We start from the raw sequence: 23,368 nt of genomic DNA on the forward strand, positions 1-23,368 counted from the left end.
TGCAATATGTTCAGAGTAATGTGCTTAATCTTCCCCCAGAGGGTGCTGTTACAGCAGGCTGGGTGTGGATCCCCTGCAAGCTGACCTTGAGGAGCTCTGGCGTCAGCAATGCCTTGTCTGCAGGGATGTGGCATGCAGTACAATACACAGGAGCTCTCCCCCATAGGGGGGTGTCATGCTTCAGCATGCCAGTTTGATTCTATGCGGTTTGCCCCTGCAGCTAAACTTACATGGGTTGACCACTTTGTCTGGTTTCTGCTTGGCCAGCATGCACAGAAGGGGGATTGTAGGAAACGGAAAAATATTAATATTGAGTGTTATTTTGGGTCATTGCAGTGTGAAAATTACACCTCAGCCACCTGACAATTCACGCATGCATCTGTTTACTAAATGCAGTGTAGCTTTTGTGCATGCGTGTAAAGGACAATGTAAGTTATCATTATCTTGCCAATTTTGAAAAAAAAAGGCAGATTTTTGTATGCAGTTTAAAATAGCTGCAGAGCATAATCATACGTTTACAGGAACAGTTGAAACTTGATGTGGAGATAAATACGTGTTACGCACGGCAGCTTTCACTGGGGCTCAATTACAGCCTGGCGCTGTTCGAAGTTGTTACTGTGAGAAGCTGCCTCCTCAAACAGGGATTCCAGTTCTCTTCTCCAGGAGCACGGTCGTTCATTTTGATAAATTAGAGAGTCTTTTATATGCATTGTTTTTGATTCACCTACTCAAGGCAATTTTAACTATCCTCGCGGTTTTGGCAAGTTTAGCATGAATTGTGGCTTCGCAGTTCCTGTTCACCTAGGTCCAGTTAACCACATGCATCTGACGTGGTGTCGGTGGAAATCGATAACTGGGTTGTGACGTGATAAATAAAGGGAAGCCTGTTGGCTTGTGCGGGCGCTGCAGTGTATTTCCTGATTTCACGTCTGTCTTGGTTGCCTGGAAGAGTTGGCTGTCTATCATTCAGTAAGTGACGTGTTGGGGAATTGTGTTGGAAACTGGTTTTGTAAGTTTGAAGTTGCATTGTGTTGCAAGCTTGCTGCCTATCCAATGCAGTGGAAGTTAAAGTTCTAGGCGTGGGGAAGCAGCCAGCTAACGAGTGACCCAAAGCCAGGTCAATAAGCCAAGATTTAAATAAATAAATAAATGAAAGCCCAGCTGAATTCATCCTACAGGAGCCACAAGCAGACTAGCACTCTGAGGTCTTGCAGTACCGGCCATGCTTGCACTATGCAGAGCCACAGGGAGTGAGCCGGTCAGAGCGTCGAGGAGCTCCAGACAGTACCTTGCACTGTAGTTTAAAAACAAAATCAATATGATCTGCTGATGGGGTTCTGTTTTTGCACAGCTGTATTTTCAAATGATATCGGGGTCCCTGTACTTTTGTTTGCATATCCACACTGCTGGGCAAGGGTGCGCTCCAGTTAGCAGCAGGCAAACCATTTTCCTGTCAACGCAGGGTTCCTTATGAAGTCAGCTGATCACTTGGCAGGGACAGGGAAAGGGGATGTTCTTAATGATTTTGAAGGTGTTCTCCATCAAGAGCTGAGGCCAGTAACATGCAGCTTTCTACTGTTTTTAATTACCCTTTCTTTGCAACAAAGTGTGCTCTTAAGCAAAAACTGAATTCTTGCAATAGTAAGCAAACTCTTTCAGAGCTAAGTAACTACATAAAGATAACTTAGTAGTTTTAGTGGCGTTCCTAGATGTAGACTATACAGGTCTGTATGTATTGTATTGCATTGTATTGTATGAAGTCATTTTCAGCTATTAAGTTTTAATTGGCAGAAAACAGCATTCCTATTTCCTGTCTTGAACGATTCTGCATGCTTTTAATGACTTGTTCATTTCTGAGAGAACTTTGTTGATGTTGAAAGGCTTCCTGACAGCACTGGTGAGTGACGCAGAGCACAGAGCTTGCCAGCGTTCCTCAGCCTCTCAGTAACGGACCTCTCCCTTTGCATTACTGAAAGGTGCTTTCATCCCCATCGCTGTTCAGTCCAGCTCCCCTTTATTACATTCTGTAATCTGTGCAAGAGATTATCAAGTGTCTTTCTTTAACCCTTCCATGCATGGTGACCTCATAGGGTGACGGATACCAAAAATACCTCATATGAAGGCTCTTTATATGGGGAAACCATTTTCAATAAATATATTTTGTGTTCAGAATTTACTTTTTTTCCAGCTATTTTCAGTCTTTGCATGAAAGGGTTAAACTGCCATGTTTTTTTGTTTTTTAATATGCTTTACTACCACACCTTGCTCTAATTTACAAAGCTTGCCTATGCTTTACCATGCTGTCACTATGCTTTATTACACTTAGCTGTGCTTTTACTATGGTAACTTTTTATAAGGGAAAGTCAATTAAGATTTGAACAATTATCGCTCATACTCATGTTTGAGCACTGGTTATGTTTTACTCCTGGTTTACTAAAATAAATCATTCACTGTCACATGCATATGGGCTCAGTGATTTCGGAGGGCAGTATTTACTGTAATACCTGAGTTGGTTGTGCTCACCTTTTGATTAGATGGTAGCTTTGTTAAGACTCTTTCCGTGATTCAGAACTATTCAGATTTGATCCTCGAGTGATCTGGGTGAATTTTTCATATCCTGTCTTGTATCAGGTAGATTTGAGAAAGATTCTGTTGCAAAGAAAAGATCCCTTCACAATATGCTTTGGTTGTGAAACAAAAAACCTGCGCTGCCAAGGACCCCTCAAGGGTACATTCTTCATTCTATCTATTATAAATAAAACCCTACCTTCTGCCCCTTTTGAATTAAATGTTTGAAAGCTGCATTTCATGACTCACTCCCTTTCGTAGACCTCAGAGATGAGGGCGTGTCTGTATGCGTGCAAATCTTCTGCTCTTGGCAACAAGACTGTTTTTCTAGCCGAGATACACACCAGTTCAGGGAACAAACAAAAGACAAAATTTATTTTTATTTTTATGGTAACATTTAGTGGTAACTCTTTAAAATAATGGTTGTAAATTCAGAATTAATTCCAGGTGAAAACCACAGGAATAACACCTGAATATCTTCTGCACTTCCTCTGAGCTCCGAAGTAATTAATTTTGAATCCAGCACCTGTTAATTCATCATGGGTTAAAAACATTTCAGTTCTAATGAATTCACTGTTTATTCTGCTGATTGGTACCCTCTTACTCGCCCACCAGGGGATTGGGAGAAGGCTTCATTCATTCATGCAGGAATGCCTTCCTTATACATGCAATCAACATCATTTGTTACAAAGGAACATGAATACGGGTAATTCAACCGACATGCATGAACAGGGCTGAATTTAAAGGGAATTGCTTCAGAAGTGCAGAAGATATGCAGGTGCTATTCCTGTGGTCCTTACTGATTTTAGCTTTCAAGTAATCTTTTGGTTGCTAGACTCCCTGGTAAAACAAGGAAGTGTGGAGCTGTTTTAGTTTCCCATACAGAAGATTGCTAGCTTAGTGATTAATGCTAAATACAGTTGATCAGTGCTTTACAACTACAAGATAACAAACAAAAAAAGTTACTGATTTTCTAGCCTTCATGGACTGAATAACCTCCTACTGCTGCGTTTTCAAATTCAACATTACTTCTTAAATCGGGATCGAACTCTTGTGATCTGAATCTCCTTTACAAGGGCTTCCTGGCCAGAACGGCGCTGAAAAGGTTAACGTGTTTAGAAATCAAGAAAACAAAATAACTGGGTCTAAAAAAAAAGAAAAAAAAAATTAAAAAGCTGTTCCAAACAATTGTTATGAGTCTCAAATTCAAAATCCAGACAACATGGCGAGATTGATATAGACAGAGACAGGCTGGTTGTGGGTGTGGGGTTGTGTTTCTACAGCTTTGGAAATAAAACCATGGACTGTCAAGGTCTGCTTCTGACGATAAAGTAGAGCACACAGGAGGATAAGCTGTATGAAAAGAATGCAAACGGACAGCAAGGAATTTTATTTTGGTGTAGAAATCAAACATGATTAGAAGACCATGCAGTTTTGAAGGCTCTGAAGAAATATTAGTGGGTGTGGAATTGGGATCTGTGTATGGTAATCAAACCCACACTAGTCCTGCAAACAGCCCTGGGTTTCAGACCTATCCACAGTTAAGCATATATTTTAGAAATGAGCAGAAATCAGGTTCTTGTTAAATACAGTGTCTGTCTACCATAGCTCATAGTAAAGCTACAGACAGCTAAGAGTATGAGCTTATTTACAGCACCATGGCTTGATTGTTAACATTCCTGTACATACTGTACCAGCAATACCTGGTCTTTTCAATAATAATGCCTAAACTGGGCTTTGAAACCCAGGAGTGGGAGCAGGTCTAGTGCGAGTTTCTAAACCTGCCAAAAAACTAACCTTAGCATGTTTGATTCATGATCTGCTGAGTCCTGCGATACTTTTAACTAAAATTGCACCACATACTTGAAATATATTTTTCAGGGGCTCTCAATTCCACCCCCCCCCCCCCCCCCCCCCCCCCCCCAAAAAAAAAAATAGCTATACTGAACTAGCAACACAGCAAAGTACTGAGAGCCCTCCTTCCCCACATTCCTACTGTGACTGATCTGCATTCAGCACTGCAAGAGCGAGACACACACACACACACACACACACAGTCTCACACACGGACACACCCCCTTCACAGTGCTAGCTAGCTGCTTGACTTCTGCCTGTGCCACGGCAGAGCCAGGTGTGACATTATTCATGCAGTCATGTAGTGGAGCGTCTGGGTTTACTTTCGCTGTAACTCCAGGAACCCTTAGCGAAAGCACAGCATGGGCAACGCACACCACAAGAAGAAAGGCCAGAATGTAAAAGCCAAGCCTTTCTGGAACTTTGGATGCAATGGGAAACTTAAAACAGGTTGGAGGACATCTACTGTGCAGCATGTGGTGTGCATGCCTGTGTGGGTGGGTGTGTGTGCTTGTGTTGAGAGTGCAGTTATGCCTCGGTGTAATTCGCTTTTCCCGAATCCCTGTGTGTGTGTGGTTCAGGATTACAGCCTGCAGATAAGCAGTTTCAGGTCCAGGGTTGTGTGAATAATAATAAAAGTGCATTCGCAACGCGAGTTAGTTCACAGGATGAACAGCGCTGCAATGGCACTCCAGTGAAAGAGGATGGGAACTGCCTGCTTCCTACATCGAGTCCTATCTGTCTGTTGATCAGAACGACTGTCAGACACACTTCCCTTCTGGGAAACGATATTGACAGCTAGCCCCATATGGCGAATGCTTCATAATGCTGTCTTGTAGAGCTGGAGCAGCGCAGGTGTGTGTTGTCTGTGGAAAGAAAGACCTGTGAATTTGTGTTGTACGTTTGCGAAGACTTTAGTGGTTGAACAGGTTTTTTTTTTTTTTTTTTTTTAGGTTGCCTAAGGTGGATTGTGATTGTAGGTCTTATGCCTGAAGCCTGAAATGTACTTCTTTTTAGTTTTGTTTTGTTCAAGTTAGGGAGTGTCCTTATAAATGTTTCCCATAGTAAAAGCATAGCAATGTGTAATCCAGCACAGGGAAAGCATGGTCAAGTATGGGTAAGCATTGTAAACACGGCAAGCCAGAGTAAACGATGGTGATTGCGTAGTACAAGCATGGGAAAAGTGCAACAATACCCAGTTAAACTTTTATAAGGGAGCTTTGTGAAGTTTGCTTACGTTATTGTTGTGCGGATCTTTTTTTTAAATGATATAACTGTCAATCCCTCTGTCAGGGTTTCTGCTTGTTAATAACCTGTGTATGTTTACGAAAATGCTTGGGAAAATACTGTATATAGTGGCTAAGCCAATGAAGATACACTGTATATAGTGGCTAAGCCAATGAAGATGAACTGTATATAGTGGCTAAGCCAATGAAGATGCACTGTATATAGTGGCTAAGCCAATGAAGATGCACTGTATATAGTGGCTAAGCCAGTGAGTCTGATCTTGAAGGTTTGGGGGTTTCTTCTTGTTACAGTGGAGACCACCCCTCCCCTTTCGGAGTTTGAAACCACAGCTTCATTCAAGCCAGGGCTTGCTTCTCAGACAGTGTGGGAGCCACTAGACGTTACTATCGGGTTACAGGGCTTGCAGGAAAGAGAGGTTTGCCGTTGTGTGTTCAAAGCACTGCTCTGTACCCTACACAGTTTAGTTCACTTGCGTATCTCTGTGTTAAAACTGCTGTTTTCCACAACACTTTTAGTTTTTTTACATTGCCGTCTGTTTGCTGTGTTCTTCCATACTTTAGCTTTGTTTACATTACAGTTTGTAACCATTCAATGCAATTGTTGTACTAAGAGTACCTGTACAGGTACGGTACAACACTTTTTGAAAGGTCTGTCACTTCAAGAGAAAGAAAACATGCACTGCCTAGAGATCAGGGTTAGAGTCACTGACCTAAAACCTGTGCTTATTATTCTGTGTCATTTTTAAAAGGGCTGGTTTTGCGCTTCGGCTGCATTTTTCGTGCGCCTGCGGCAAGTTTGTTTTTCAAACACACGATTAGCGAGTGGAATCCAGATGGTATCAGGGGTTCGATGAGAAGATTAAAATAGTGACGCGTGAGGGCACCTTTTTGGAGACGGGTACATGGGAGTCTCGTGGCATTGCGTTTTTTTTTTTGCGTCAATTTTTTTCGTAAAATTCGTTAGCTTCACGATTTCAGAGGGAGGCGTGGGAACTTGAGAGAGAGAGTGGTTCGCTTCCTGTTCATCTTAACAGTTTCATTATTATGCTGTCAGACACGGTTTTTAATAAGTTTACTTAGTGTGACCTTTTAATATTGTTGTCCCAAAGCCTTTTAATAAATAGTTTTGATTTGATTGACCTAATACCTCACTGTGATAAACCGCAGCAGGATCCAACACGCTCACTGTGCTCCAGTCTGTTGGGTGGTGTTGGATTGGGGTTGTTGGATTAAGCTGTAATTCTGATGCTGTTAAGCAGCCATACAGGATTTTAATCTGTGGCTCTGGTGCAGGAAACCTGCATGGTTGTGCTTCTCTCCCGGGACGTCCGTTCAGATGCAGCTTCATAATGGAGATGTCATGGGAGAATAACTTCATTGATGCTATAGAGAGAGCTGGATACGCCAGCATCACAGGAATTAAAGCATTCCTCACTCCTCTATTCTGCATGATTTGCTACAGAAATTATCCAGAGACTGGAAAGACTGCGCTTGCGGTCTTTTTCCAAAGTGTAATAATTTGCATCTGTAATTGCAATGTCTTCTGATTCCAGCCATTTGAACTTCCTTTGTCTAACCTGTGAAAAGTATTGGGACAAGAATGCAGGACTACCAGGGGTGGGACAAATTATGTCCATTTTACTCATACATCCTGCTCACTAAATAGCTTGCTATCCCTGGATAGATGTTCCTATCTCCAACCCCAAACTGCTGTCAAGGATTTGAAACCAGTGGTGGTTATGAAACCAGTTTGTACTGGGAACAGAGTTTCTGAGCTGAGGCTATGTCGGGGGAGAGGGGACTGACATTTTAAAAGGGTTACTTTCTTACTGATTTAATTTTAATAATGCATCAAATTTCCAAATGAAATAGAAATTGCATCACTCTGCCATAGGGTTGTTCTGCATCACAGCGGTAGGCAAACTCCTACGCAGTATATAAAACTAAACGGAAACACACACAAGAATATTCAGCTGAGATCCCCCCCCCCCCCAATCTGCACATCTTCCTGCGCCACTATGAAACTGACTCGCTGTTGAGCCAGGCAATCCCGGGTAATGAAGACCTAACTGATTGCTCCCCTGACCTTTTTCACCAGGCGCATGTGGAGCACAGGGATAATTATACATCGATTTCCTCAGTGGATAATGAGCATTTCCGCATTAAAGCATAGCTAATTGACTGTGAAAGATCAACAGCAAATCATTTCAGCTGTCCTGTGCCCAGCAGCCAGTGGGCAGCGCATAGTGCGCTGTGACACTTAATTGTCAATAAACTGGGACATGCATTTAGCACTGGAGAATCGCATGGTGGCCATATTCCGAATCAGCACTGGAGTGTTAGTGCTCACTTAAGTGTGCCAAGTGGTTTTCTTATTTAGAAAGCACAGTGAAGTGAGCACTGGGGGGATGGGTTTCATTGCCTGTAGGAAAGTATTGCAGCTGACACAATGAAGAACAATACACAGACTTCAGGGAATGCTTCCGATAGCTGCAGCACATGTCCAGACCTGTGAGAGTGACTCACCACAACACCCCTGCTTTTTGAACTTCTACAATAAGTACCAGCAATGAAAAGTTTTCAGCTCCTCAGTAGCCTTGTGTGTAATCTCTTTACCACCGATCGCACTGCATGTAGCATAAGACTGGGAATGGTGATTGGAGGGGATTCTGTTTAATTGACATTCACTTTATAATCTAGGGTGTGGAGTTATCTGCCCAGACACATTCTTAATCCACAGACTGCACATATATTAACTAATCTGAATGGATCTTGAGTTTACAAATGTTTTGTTCCTTAAAGTTTGCATAGTTATAAGTGGAAAGCTCTGCAGTCAGCATGTTATGCTGTATTGTAACAATAATGAGCATCAAAGTAAGTCTAGAAGTTAAAAGAATTCAAGTAAGAACACAGCAGGGTGTGGTGTGGGATATGTGATCACATTAAAACACTGTTCTGCTGCAGGCAAGAGCATTTACATGATTTTGCTGTTCTTCCCCTACCAAATAAAAAAAAAAATGGTGCATAGAAACGCAACAATACCTCCCAAAAACAAACACACACACAGAGGGGGAAGAAAACTAGAAGGGTGCCAAGATCGTGCAAAACTCTACAGACTTTCCGTTTATGCTTTTTTTTTTTTTTTTTTTTTTTTTTTTTTTTTTTTTTTAAAAACATCTTTTTCAAAGTAAATTAGGCTGGAAATCTGTTGTGACAATGATCTTTTTGTTGTCCTTTTTTGTTTCATTTTCACCTCCTGGTATCCCAACTGAAATGCAACATCAAGCTTTTAAGAAGACTGTACCTACAGTACTGGATCTGTACACAAATGTAGAACTATAATATTATGGGGATTTGGATTAACACACAGTACTGTCGGAGATGTAGGAACACTGTACCAGTTGGTAAATTTTTTTTAGAAAAGGTTCATATTTTTTTCACGTGGCGCAGAACACGGTAATACAAGAGCATGCTTTTTTTAGTAAAGGAATCCCCTTGCTTTTTATATCTGTGAGTAAACTTTAAACTTCACAGTGTCTGACGTACTGTAGTACCGTCGTGTCTTGGCATCGTGACTCAGTAACTCTTCTGAGTTGTGAGTCGTTGCCCTGCCCTCCGCCCATTAGCTGCCGGTATGAATCGATTTGTACTGCGTGTCTCTCAGCAGACAGTGACTCGTTCCTGGGAACCGGCAACTGCCCCTTCTGTCAGTACCAGACATGCACTGTTAGGAGCAGATCATCTGCTGCTTCCAAACAACATGTCTGTGTGCCAAGCGAAGAGCACGGAAAAACAAATCTGAATCCCAGGACACTTTGTGATTCTATTGGCCCACCCAACCAACCAACACTGGCATCGATCTATTTAACTAACACTGAAAATACCGGTGATTCTTAGCATGCACTGCTATCATGTATTATCTAGTTACCTCATTTTAATCCTCATTATGTCTTACTTCCCTTCACTTCACATGGCTTTGTAAACTTTAAACTCCACGTGGCCCCTTAATACAGATGCCATATGGTCCAGTGACTAAACAGATTGAGAGACTGTTTTCAAGTTTGGCACGCCTCTGTATAAGCCTAGTCTGGTAATAATAACCAGGTATCCCAAGTTTGTGAGTTACGTGTGCTTTAATTACCAGACACAAACATTTTGGGGATACCTATTATTTTGTTTCTACAGTCGTTGCCCGTTTCTAGGAGTGTCAAAAGATCAAATGAATGTTATTTCATCTTTGATTCAGAGGGGCTTTATTTGAGTGGCCTTTGAAGATTAGAGACAACCTAAAAAAGGCATGGAGTGAATATAAAGAAGGAAATACAAAAAGATCTGATAGGATTATCTGTTGAATCGCGGGTTTAGTAGCAACATATCATTTAAATGGTTATTGGTTTCAAATACTGTCTGTGACGCTGTGTACTGCACGTCAGCTGGATAAAGATGATTCAAACTAAAGGTGTTTTTTGCTCAAGCATGTTGTTGAAAATTGAAAATGTCAGTGTTTTGACATGAAGGATCCGATTCAAGTCTACAAAAACAGGCTTTGACAAGACCCGCTGAGGACACGAGGCTGGGAATCTGTGTCTCTTCCACTTCTCAGCAAGGTTTTTTTTTTTTTTTTTAATCCCAGGAAAAAGTGCAGTTCTCATTACGAACTAACCAAAGGTAAAACCATTAAAAACACATATTGATAGGAAATCAACACGACACTGAATGCACTTTTTACATCTGCCAGCAGAGCGATCACATGACCTTAACACTGCCCTATTGTCAGAAGTCTCGCTTTACATCCCACCTACAGGTAGGCAATCTTCGCTCTGATTTGTGAATTTCTGCTTTTGATTGACAGTCCGGCAAGACCCCCTTGTTACACTTTTATTTTTCTGCAGTTACAGCTGCCGATGGTGCCTGCTTTTCACTATTAATAGAAGAAACCACATAGAATGTCATTCCTCCCGGTGGCCCCACCGGGACTGTGTCCACAGCTTGGGAACCCCTGCTCTAGAAGATTATATTTGATCTTTGACCCATTGGACTCATGTGCACCTCGAGACCACTTTCAAACACAAAATCTGAAGTCTTTTTTTTTTTAAACAGATACTAATATCCATGTATTATAAAATAGATGGGCTTCAGTGAATTACAGGGAAACAATTCCATCTCGGGGGTTTCTGTTAGTTTATAAACTCCACCTAACGGCCTGACATTACGTAAACCCTAGATGGAATTATTGTCCTGTAACTCACTGAAGAGGCCCGTCTGATACTCTATATATAGAATATATAGTTTAGAAGGAGGAGAGACTCGGGCTCTGTAAATCGTATTACATGGAGGCCTCCTGCAAATTAGCTTCCATCTAATGTTGTTTATTTCATAATCTGAAGCATCTGAGAGAAGTTCAGCTGAACTGGATAAAGGTGCTGTGGGGTGGTAAGTACAGTACTTGAAAAAATGCTCCAGTCTCTTCTGCAAGTCTGGAGGTAAAGAGGTGGACGATTCTGTCTCATTCCAGATTCGAGTCCAGGGCCTGGTATAGTCTGTGTTCAGTAACCAGGATCTCTGAGATGGACTGCAGCCCTGCCACAGATGATCATTGTGTGGTGTTTTTTTTGGAACGGATTCTTAAAATCGATTTGAAAGTGTGCAGGAAGCCACTCAGCTGAGTCTTTGTAATCTGATCACAGTGTTGTTGGGTTTTTTTGTACGCGGAATTGAAACTGCAGGATTGAAACTAATCATCTGTGGAGCTAACCTGTGGGCGGGGTGCAGTTAAACTGTAGCGCCCCTAATCATTTTCCATGCACACGGCTTCCCTTGCTTATTTTACTTTGATAGCATTCCCAAAAGGTTTTATCTGCAGAGACACAAGCTATCCCTTTTCTTTTCAGCTTGTCTTGCTGCAGCAGCAGAGTCACTATGAATGTCATCTGCAAGCTTTGTTGCATGCAAAACAAAAAATATAAATATTGTTTTTAACTTTTAATTGATTGTGTGCAACGTAAAGCCTGATTGTATTATTTTTTTTTTACTTGGTTTTCCTTTCCAAATAAAACTAATCAAACTTGCCTGGGCTTGTCCATAAAACCATGATTTAAATGTGTAAGTACTGCATATTGTAAGATTAGATAATCGCCATTACCTTCAATGCAAAACAGGGATTTTAAAACACAGCATTCATCTTAAAGTTTTGTCTCTGACCTTCCAGCTTGTGCTGGAAACAGAGGCATTCCTTTAGAGGGGTGTGTACTGACCAGCCCTAGCCTTGCTTGGCTTTTGAGATCCCGCAACATCCCAATCAGTATTGCTAATAGTATTGCAATCACTGTAGTGCATGAGCATGTGTATGAAATCATATAATCAATTAGTTGTTTAAATAAAGCCCTTATGAAATATTGTGAAATCAGTTTAATCCAGCCCAGTGTGTATCGTGTTGCAGTTTGTTGTGCATTGTTATGGAAACCCTGTGCACTAACAGAAACAAAATGTTCCCACCCCTGTTTGAGTTCACTGAGGTGTGAGCTGTACTGTGCACAACAAACTTCCAGTCAATTCCTAACTTTTATCATAGCCTCTTATGGACAGTTCAGGTTGCATCTGGGTGTAATCCTGCAAATTAGCGCAGAGTGTTCCAGGATAATGTGAGCCCTCTGTACGAGTGTGGTGGGTTAAATCCTGTACCCCTACTAGAAGTGCTATGGGACGTTTCATTGCATGAAAGTGTTATTATTGATAAGGGACATCACTGTACAACGTGCTGATGCAAACCAGTGCATTCAGTCTGAAACTCTGCTCTCTGTAACCCCCCTCAGTATTATATTAATAAATAACTTGATGTACTGACTCATGGTTAGGAAGTAATCAGAATGGAATGAGCTGAGATAATGAAGCACAACAGGCTTTTGTTTTTAAAGGTTATAGCAGTGCGGTATGAAATCTGTGGAATTGTAGTCCAAGGTATGTCGTGCCCTGAAAGTGTGTTCCTTCACTTGGAAAGTCTTAAAGTGTTTCCTTATTGTAGACGTTATAAAGAGCAAGGCTGCTGGCAAGGAGCTCCGTGGACAGGCAGCAAAATGGATTTTGGGCAGAATGAAAATGATACTCTTGCACAGGAAACAACAATGCAGATTATGAAGACTCCCAAACCTTTTCTTTTTAGAAATATACAATCATTTCGAAAAAAGTGCCTAAACTAATTGCTAGGGCAGCAGTAACTTAGTCTCCTATTCTGCTTCAGTATTTTTAATTTTTTTTTTGGAATTGATCGCCCCTTTTTTGGAAATTGACCCCCTTTTTTAGAAATTAGCCCTAAGCTACAAGCTAACTTGCAAGGCTCACAATCGGATCAGGTTCTGTCTTCCTGTTTACTGGCGCCTGGAGCTGCTTGTTAAAGAAAAGTGATTGTTCCGAGCTGACATGGATGCGGAGCGCGATTTCCGTGAAAGTCAACCCTAGCTTAATGATGCATTGCATGATAGCATTTCTCTTGCAGCCTGTAGACTCATTTACTACACTTTCACCCCATGGGTTGTATCGGTGTATGATTCTGTATTGTTCTTCATCCTTAGATTGTTATCCGTCCTGTTGACTGACTATTCCAGCAAAAAATTGCTACTGAAAATACTCCTTGAGGCTAAATGAGGGGAAGCATCATGGGGTTGCGCTGTGTAAGTGATACATTGTGCACTGAAGCCTGTGCAACTTGGATATGCTTCCCCACGATCTTTTCATGACCTAAAGTTTTGTTGAATTAGTAAGCAGGCATGGCTATTGATCAAAGCAGAAGTAGAGAGTCGTACTGAACGCACTCAGTAATGTATCAAACAGTGGACGTTTCTCACTTGTACGGAAAAATAAACTTGGTTATGAAATTAGATATACGGTCTGAGGAAGCCTTGTGTGTTATAACATTTATTGACAACATTTGTCTAATGTTGTAGCCGTCTTTCTAAAATTCACTGCTGTCTAGGACAGCAGGTAGGCTATTTTAAGCCACGATCACACAGTCATGTTTTTTTGTATTGATGTATTCATTATCACACATCTCTACCCTTGACTGAAGCTGGCAGGGGTTGTGTAGAGTATTTCAGTGTGGCGGGCCAGGCAGGCTTCTTTTGGGTTCTCCCAAGCAAGGTTGATTTCCGACTTGACAGCTTTATCTAAACGGATTGGCCCTGGCTTGGAGATGTAAGTATTTGTAGTGGAAACCTGCTGGGCTGCCTGTGCAGGAATCAGCAAGCTCAGACATCCATCCACATAACGGCACCCCCCCCTTGAGCCAGCCCCCATGTGTCGAGCAAAAAAAAAAAAACATGAAAGCATATTTCTCAGATCAAAACCAAATAATGGTGATCAAAACCAAGTAATGGTAATCAATGTGTTCTATTTAGGGTGTCTGCTTTCTGTGACAATAAGACACACCCTACACACAACATAATGACTTTTTATAAATCACAAAACCAAAGCTTTGTACTCATGATCTGCTGTTGTAAAAAATGTTGCAAAAGACCTAAGTCAGGCACAGAAGTGTTTAATGGTCCCCATGTGATTCATGTCTAGTTTGGGGGGAAACGTTGATGAGAAAGAGCTTGGAAGTGAGTCTGAGACAGCGCTTTTTAAGGAGATGAACCGCTTCTCATTCCCATGGGAAATGTATATGAAACCACTGCGGTGAGCCGAGCCACAGGAGCGTATGGCTATCTGGCTCCATTAGGTACGGTTTTACCTCCAGTATCAATGAATTTACATGCTGTTTGAATGAGTGTGCTTTGCATAGACTCTTGGGCTGGGCATGGGAGCACAAAGCACCACATTCACTAAACCTCCACGTAAGTAATGTTACAATTTGCATGTCCTGAATTCTGCATTTTTCTAACGAGAAGTTAGTTGCCCCCCTACCCATCCCTCGAGTAGATTCACATCATTAACAGTATCCAGCATTTTCTGTCAATAGGCCGACGTGGTTAATGGAGAAACTTGTTTCTGATGGATATGTTTGTGTTCAGTGTCCTTCAAGCAATGTAACGGCCACCAACAAATTTACAAGATCTTGTTTAAAAACCATATTAAGAAACTAGGTAAAGCATGGCACAAGTTTCAACTACAGAAAACAAACATCTCCACTCAATGGTGCTGTATCATGCAATCCACGGCATACCCCAGCGCTGTAGAAAGCTAAACGGATCCAGTGCTGTCTTATCCTGGCAGGATGCTCAAATCGACCCCGAGTCAGGTATGTTATCGGTCAGACAAAGTGTTGCATTAATAACAGAATACTGGCCCTGTTAAATAAGTCCAGGCTTCCAATTCTGTGATACTGTGTGTAAAATGTATGTATCTGAAAAGGCCGTTATCAGTGCCTAAGCCCCGCTGGTTGCTGTCGTATTGGTGGTTAAAATCTATTGCATGTTTGAAGATGGGATGATTACCTTTCAAGATTTTGTAGTAAGCAAGGGGTTTGTGCAAAGCATGCCGTCATAGTCCTGCAGCGTGACCTTTGTTCCTGTAGTGTATTCCAGTCCTTGTTGGCTCTCTGCAGGGGTCTGGTTACAGTAATTGCTACAGGGTGGATCTCTCCTGGATTGCTCATTCCACGCTGGCTTGTAATGAATAGGCTGCATTGCAGTACACATGGTTTTCGTAACACAATACATCAGCATCAGGCTGCAGCCAGACGCATGTCACTGATGAAACAAAGAACGAAAGCCCTGGAAAGCAGTCCAGCGACAGTTTTAGTGAAGTGGTGACAGCTTTAGAGGGTTGATTTATTTCACATGTGGGGACAAATCTTATTTTTAAAAAATGTGCAAGACAGACTATCTTCCTTCTCTCTCGTTTCTTGTTTGGTTTTAAAGTGCAAAGTCTTTTGATCTGGATTTTGTCATTTTTAATATTCACTCCATTTCAACCCTAAAAATGAATAAAGTGCAGATTTTGGTATTTAACAAAGTAAACAGTTATGACAAGAGCTGGCTGGAATGTAGTATCTGAACCTGTTTCTTTACAGTGCAGTGATTTCATTGAGCTTTGCAGGGTTGTCTCTTTGACTTGCTGTCTTGGACCACGTTGTCGCAGTTGATTTTTAACTTTCTTATAACCATACATTGTATGCTTGCATGCTTTCTCACTGCAGTGCCAGCTGGACCCCACTGTACTAAATTTAACTTTTTCTCATTGGTGAAATTATGTGGTCTGCTTTATTGTAACTTGATGGATCTGTTGTGCTGGTGTGAAGTTTCTGGGTTCTCTTATTGGCTGTGCAGAGCTCTGTCCTTCTGTGGTGGTGTGTCTGGGCTCTTTATTTAGCTCTGTTTTATTTATATGTAAATATCGTGATCACACCTTCCACTTTGCAGCATCACAAGTGTGCTAACCACTCCGTCACATGGTTGGTTTTATATAGTAAACACTGCTCTTCAAAATGCGCAGTACCAAATGCTTTGTCACGTGTTGGTCTGCATTCTTGTGAGATATTATTGCAAAGCACTGTATCCAATGGCTAATTAATCCGTACTTTTTGAAGGTTTCGTAAGGTTCTGAAATATCAGAGTTATCTATTGCAAGATCTGTCCCGTGTTTCTATTGCAATCCTCACATCCAGGTGCATTTTAAAAAGTGTTACGCTCCCCCCAGCGGTCTCAATACTGCAGCGCTGAGAATCATGGCTATCCTTTATGCATGTACATCTCGAACAGCAGTGTCTCCATTAACCAGCCCCTTGTGCATGCAAGAAATACATCAGCAGGACATGCTGTACAGGATGAACATGCTGCTGCTTGATGCTGTGGACTGTTAGTCATGGAAAGAACAGCCCTTGCTGTTAGTGGAAAAGCAGAGACCTGCTTTGCACTTCAGTGCTTCTGCCATCACTTGAGACCAGGAGGAATAATTAGACGATGACGTAACTTGCAGAGCCGGGTTTGCCTTGCTTATTTGCTTGATGGTTGTTTACAGCAGTAGGCTGTTTTGGAGAAGTGCAGCTGTGTCTCTGTGTTTCTTGTACTGTCGGTGCTGCTCTGAATGCGCATGTTATCAGGGTGCAGATTGCCAAGCTTTGCTTGGGGAGGATTGCAGTCAGAAAGCTGGCCCCACTTTGGTTGCTCCCATATTGCAATCTGTGCTGGGATAAATAGATGTGGCAAAGCAGAGGACCAAGTTTTAATAAAAAATAAGTTCTTCTACATTGACACTACAAAGTGTCATGATAGTCTGTGAGTTCATCTGCTGTACAGTATAGGGCTGGATTGCAGGATGTCTCAGTCCAAAGCACTTTTTTAATGTGTTACAAATTCTGTGCTGAAATTCTCACCGATTTTATAAATCTGCTTTGTTAAAGCAATCTCTGCAGTTTCTCACCTATATTCCAAAAGGTTTCATGAATTCTACATTGCAAAGTATTTGAAGTAAAGGGTTTTCGTTCCCATCCCTTTGTTAATAATGAATGCTCTGTTTGTAACGGTAAATGCATAATATAACAAGGGGAAAGCATGTGAAAATACTGTGGTCAGCTTTCATTAGAGTTCTTTACCAAATTCTTCCCTGGTTATGACAGTGCATTTTTCAAACTATAAATACAAGAGACACAGCATGGTCTTTTAAAAAAAGATATAATCTTTTAAATATGTGAAAAAAAGATATATGTATCTATAAATATATAAGCCCTGCGAGACCTTGATAGCATGTGCACACTGTGGGCCAGGGTGAGCTGGGCTGGCAATAGGAGATAAGGGAGTGAATGTCTGATTGCAGCGCCTGCAGATATTAATAGTAAGAAGCTGGGACCCATCGCTGCTCAAACCACATCACGAGTGACGTGAAGGAAATCGGAAGCGCTCAGCTGCTTCATTAGACAGCTTTGCACGTTACCGAGATACCGTTAATGAGTTTAACCCTCCAAGTCACAAGTGAATCGAGTCTCCCTGCTGGAAACGGGAGCCATGTATAATTAAACCGTGCAAAAGCAAATCTCTTCTGTTACAGTAGCTACTGATACGTGATTGTGAGCTCTTAACAGGTGCATTAAAGGTGAAATGAATGCATTCCTCTGCGGATTAGTAAGATTCAGGGATGGGGCTACCAGGCTGTATCTGAGAGCGCATGGTGTGGGGTGTAAGTTAATTAAATTCCTTTTAGCTGCTTCATCCTCCTCTTGGTTTTTAGACTGAGCTTCTCATACTCTAAGGAGATTTACCTCTCGGTGAACCCGGTCCAGTTTCAGGCACTGTGAATAGCCTCTGTCTATAGAAATGTGCAGTCTTTATTTTACATATTGGCATTGCTGTAGCCTCTAAGATTAGGGTATAGCAGTTTATCTCTTCTTTTCTCTTTGGTTTTGCTGTACAATTAAGCTTAAGAGAACTAAACCATAGTAGCGTATGCACAGAAGTGAATCAGAAGTGTTCTCAGTGAGACTGTTATTCCATAAGAGTTAGAGTAACAATTGCACTGAAGAAGAAAATAAACCTGGACTTCTAAACAGCGTTTCACCGGCTCCAGCACCATAGAGATTGTTGCACACTCACACATGTACACAGGGACACACATCTGAACACATTAACAATCGCTCCATTGATTTCTCAAAGCTAATGCAGGGAGGGAGAGGAGCACAGTAGCTTGTCCTTGGCATTGGTCTCACAGAGCTAGCACACCTGCCCTTCTGTCTACGTCCTGAAAAAGCATCCAGTAATCCAGGGGAATGAAAATAGCAACAAGAAACATACCCTGACTGGGCATCTCATGAGCAAACAGTGAGTGCCAGTGTGGAATAGTAGCTGCCTCCTCACACCACTCCCTGTTTGTTTCTGGGTTTAGCAAGATTAAACTCGTCTGGAGCTTGGTTAAAGATTGTTAAAGGTAATTGTTACTATGAAGTCCTGATGCTTGAGCAGTTCAGGGTTTTTTGGAGCTTGCAACATCAGGTCCTTGTGGTATTGTGAAACTGTTCTTGAGTTCACTGGCTGCTCGGTGCTGCCCCAAAGGATTGTTCAAAACCCACCGTCGGAGGTCTTAAGGTAAAACTGTAAGAAACAGTGCCCTAAAGAAGGCACTGCTAACTGCTAAGGAAGGAGCTGTACTGTACTTGACTCCCAGTGTTTGAACAGCAAGATAAGCACCAGTGTTTTCCTCTGTGCATTTCTGCCATTGGGTAGACAATGAGAAGGGTTGAAAAAACTAATCCACTGTTTTTGATTTCCTAAATGCATATATAATATGTTTCAAATAATCCTCTTCTGGATGTTAATCCCCTTTTAACTACTGATAATTGAGACCCAAAGAAATCGTAGTAGAAAACAGTGTACTTTATAGAGTATGCCGGTTCGCACCTTGGTAGACATCAAAAGCAAAATTTTAAAAGGCAAAAAAAAATTGTAACCTTGGGAGTTATTGATGTAATATTAGGTCTTTGTTGAAAGATACAGTCTCTCCAGGGTATCAATTTATGAATCGAAAGAAAAAAGTCTTAGCTATAATTTTAGGCAACACATTGTTCTACTAAAGTTACAGGGTAAAAAAAAACACCATAGGAAGTGTGCAACAGCGGCACCCATTGGTGGGTTTGTAGAATGCGCTGTCTGGAGTCCTCTTGGCGATTTTGTGACCCAGGAGGTGTGCAGCATGCTCACAGAATCGCTGCCTTCAGGGGAGGAAAACAAAAATGTTTGCATGTACGTCGGGAGAGCTGAGAAACGATCATTAAGCACGTTTTTTTTCCTGATTTCCTGAAGTTCTGGAAATGAATGAAACACATTGTTGCTAGGCGTTTCCTGGGCACCGCATTAGGGCTGTCTGTCTGCTATTGAAACACAGTTAGAGGTGATCAACTGGAAATGAACGGGGGGAGGGGGGGGGGCTTTCCAGTCAAAAGGCCTGCAGTCTATTGACAGAGTGCTGAGCAATTCCTGATCAGACCACGAGAGGGTTAAAGGTCAAACTGTGTGCAGTGGACTCGCGGTTCAGTGACCTGTCCTTGACTGCAGGCACTTTGTATTGATCGGCAGCACACTGCAATTGGACAGAGCTGTGAAGAATGGGGGAGCCAGCCCTTTTGTTTTCTGTTGTAGGCTGCCAGCCAGTCTTCTCCTAATACCCTGTCGACAGCCAGTGTTGTACACATCTCCACGTTTTGAAAGCAGGCATAATGTACACTCCACACCCATCAAGTACTGGACAATCTGCATCCCCCGCACTGTTCCTGTTCTTGTAGCAGTGTAGCTTACTGGCAGGCCAGACAAAAACAAATCTGTTTTTATAGTGATGATTTGTATGCCCATGGTAATGTTAAAGGAAACCCTTTTTTCATTTTTACACAGCCTGGTGTGTGTATTGTCTTGTTGCCTAAGCTTTTTCTATAGACTGCTACATGCTGCTCATACTCAATACACATAAGGTATTGCAAGTGTTTTTGCTTGTATATTTTCTGTATTTACAGAAAGTGTAATAATCAGTGTTGTTTGGCCCTGCGACAGTGTGTGTACATATAACAAATATATTATTTTAAATATATTCTGATTAAATACAGAGATCTCATTTTCATATTTCTTTTGATTTGATATAGCCTGAATATTTTTTCCAAATCTGAAGACTGAAATTCGCCTTCAAATACGTCAACAGAAATAAAGTACTGACGAGCCGTGCAGTTGTCGAAAGCAGTGCTCCCCAGTATGTAAACGGTAGCAGAATCATTCTTAACCAGCACAGGCAGGCAGTTAGACAGATGGCTCATGTGTTACGCTGGCCAGGGTCTGCTGGAATGTGCGCTGTCAGAGATGCTCGGAGATTCCCCGCAGGATTCCGGAGTGCCGGGCTTGCCGTGTGCCAGATGGCGCGGTGGTTGAGCTGCCATTTCACGGGAGCGCTGATGAATATTCATCCCACGGAACAATACTGTCCTGCTGCCTTCTAAACTCGCCCCAAAGAAGCAGAAAATCTGTGCTTTATTATCCATCGCTAGCCATGCGGCAGGGAGGCCTCTGCTTCACAGACTCCCGTAGTGCAGGAGATGTAATGTGCAACAGCTAGAAGCGCTTGTTCATTAAATCTCCCAGAGTAATTCTGTTATGGTCTGTCTCTAATCCAGCTATTGCCAGTCAGAGTTACGCACATACTCTTGTTGACTAAGGACAGCTAAGCCACTGACTTCAATGTGTGCACGTCCAGGTTTATATTAAAGTTGACACTTTCTCTTATGGTATTTAAGACCTACGCTTTGCTGATCATAATCAGCTTCTACATTCTGCGGTCAGACCCAGAAGGCTTGATATTGAATTGTTTTACTTGGCCATGAATTTGCAGGCATGATTTCTGATTTTGCGCGTTCGTACTAGAGGGGCACTTGCAAACTTATCGCTCGAGGAGATTTACATCCTGCTGTAGCACAGAGCTGCATCCCCACCATTCAGGATCAGACTTTCTTAACCACATCTCGGAAATGTGTTGGGATAGCGGGTGTGACGTGAATTCCTGGAGAGAATGAACTTGGATTTTAAAATTGCATTACCTGTGTATTGGAAAGAGGAGACTGAGCCAGGGAAAGCTATGGGAGAAGTGTCTTTTTTTTTTTTTTTTTCTGTTCCGTTGTATGCAATCTTAACTATCCACGTTCAATAAAGCAGTCAAGTTCTTTTAATTGGTGTATGTAAATGCAAGTTGGTAGTTGATTTAGTAAACAATATAATAATCTTTTAAATGGAAAAAAATATATATTAAGTTATTATTCTCAAATTGTTTATGCAATGAAAATGGAGCCAACAGTGTGTCATGACTGTTAATGTACAGTGTGTAGGCTGATAATAAATGTAACATAATTTAGAAAAATAAGTATGGCTGGTCTTTCTGGAAGAGTAGGTGGAGTAATTATTATTTCACAACAAGGAGTGGTTTGTTGAAGTCCAGGTGGATTTACTCAGTTGTGTAGGGGAATGCTGTCAGAAATGTTTGCTGTTAGCACAGTGTACTGAGCACTACACCTTCCTCGGGATAAGATTAGAAAGCAGAAGCATGCCTACAGGGACACCTCAAGGCTGATTGCGGTTTTCAGTTGTGCAGTATTGTGACGCAGTCCAGCATCTCTGTACTGTGCCTAACATGCCAACTGTTTCCTTATGAAGATGCCAATGGGTCAGCCTGCATTCGGGCACAGCTCTGGTATTCCGGACCCCTGTGCTCCCTGATGCTGTTTCTCAAGATGGCACAGAGGTGAAGTGCATCAGAGGGCATCTTGTCTTACCTGCCCCCTGGTGCACTTAAACCAAAAGATCATGCAAAGAGAGATGAGATTATATTGCTTTATATTTAGAAGTGTTGGTTTATAAGAAGAGATCAGACAATAGACTGCACAGTGCAGAGCGGGGGGGGGGGGGGGGCTGTAACAATGCATGATCTAGGAAAACAGAGCTGGTGCTAAAGAGCGTTGCAATCGGTACCTTCCGCTCCCTGTGCCAGTCTGAACACCAGCTCTGCTCCACTGCTGCCTTGGCTGTGCTGAGCTCAGCTGGGGCGCCTTGGGGATTACGAGTCTCTTCTTGTGCAGCCTGTGCCGCTCTCATTGGCCGCTGCATTTTTCCAAAGCTGTAATCAGCCCATTAATCCCTTGAGCAGAGGTGATATTTCTCCTAACTGATTGCAAAGAGAAAGCAGGCGAGAGAGAGCGACAGAGAGGAGAAAGAGAGATGCACACACAGAAGGGGGAAGCCATCAAGCAGGGGATTTTGCTTTTGTATCCATGAATGATTATTGAGCAGCAGCTCTCACACTCTGAGGGAGTAGTCTGAAGTGGGGCACGGGGGACGCTCCTGTGTAATAGTGTCAGCCAGCCAGCAGCCTCTGGGTTTCTGTTGTTCTGATTTGAGGGGATTGGAGAGCAGCAAGGCGGCTCCTCCCTTTCCTTGCTACCTCTCCCAGTAAAGGACAACATCTGTATTCCCCAGCCATCAAGGGCCAGAGCCGGGAGAGGCATGTGCTAATGGGAGGCGAGTGAGGACTCCCGGTGTCGGGGGACAATAGGGGGGGTGTGAAGCCAGGGAGAGGCTGGCAGCTGGGAGGGCTGAACGCAGAAGGGCTCTATTGTGGAGGACAGTTCAGCCCGTCACTCTGCTCCAGCTGTCTGCTCAACAGCACTTCTTTTTAAACTGGGGTTCCTGGACTGGATTACTTGTTTGTCATCCCAGGACCGCAATGGTGGTTTTCTTAAGTAAAAACATCCGTTCTCTGTTGTCAATTTTTAAAAAGAAAGGTGAGTCAACCTATTTTTTTTTTTTTCTGTGCTTCTTCATTTGCTAATTGAAGTTCGTCAGGGAGAAAGCTGTCGATTTGTAATGCTGCTTTTGGGAGTGAAGGCAGGACCGGTGTTGGTTGACAGGTGGTCTATGTGTGGAGTTGCCATGACATAATGCAAGGATGGAAAGCAACGTAAACAAGTAGCAATGAAACAACAAGCTTCAGTGACGGTTTGGTGCATTTGAAGCCTGCTTGTACTGTATAGAGCTTATTACCAGTATAATGTGCCTCAGGCGTTGTAGGACACTGTTTTGGATGCTGTTTTATTGCAATTTGTAGAGGTTGTTTTGCAAGTGATGCATTTAAATAAGGCATGTTTATTGCTTGACTGCTAACCACAATAATTGTAAACTAAAGACAAGGTTTGTTATTTGTGAGGGCTTGTTATGCATCAGGTGTGCTGTGTTGATTTGGGTTCTGTAGAC

The 23,368-nt window shown here is 42.3% G+C and overlaps 1 protein-coding gene across 3 annotated transcripts in view; it reads left to right on the top strand.

Annotated features, from left to right (window-relative positions):
* kiaa1522 (KIAA1522 ortholog) overlaps positions 1-23,368 on the top strand; it is a 44,644-nt gene that overhangs the window by 8,948 nt on the left and 12,328 nt on the right. Inside the window, exon 1 of one of the 3 annotated variants that reach the window (XM_041240716.1) lies at positions 4,502-4,872. The exons of 1 other annotated variant lie outside the window; for it this stretch is intronic. In XM_041240716.1, the coding sequence (XP_041096650.1) occupies positions 4,785-4,872 (88 nt within the window). In that variant the 5' untranslated portion in view covers positions 4,502-4,784. Of the gene's footprint in view, positions 1-4,501; positions 4,873-22,274; positions 22,900-23,368 lie in introns of those variants that run through there. One more of the 3 variants, XM_041240718.1, reaches the window with a different exon arrangement.

This window comes from Polyodon spathula, unplaced genomic scaffold (genome assembly GCF_017654505.1).
Source record: "Polyodon spathula isolate WHYD16114869_AA unplaced genomic scaffold, ASM1765450v1 scaffolds_666, whole genome shotgun sequence".
Taxonomy (NCBI): domain Eukaryota; kingdom Metazoa; phylum Chordata; class Actinopteri; order Acipenseriformes; family Polyodontidae; genus Polyodon; species Polyodon spathula.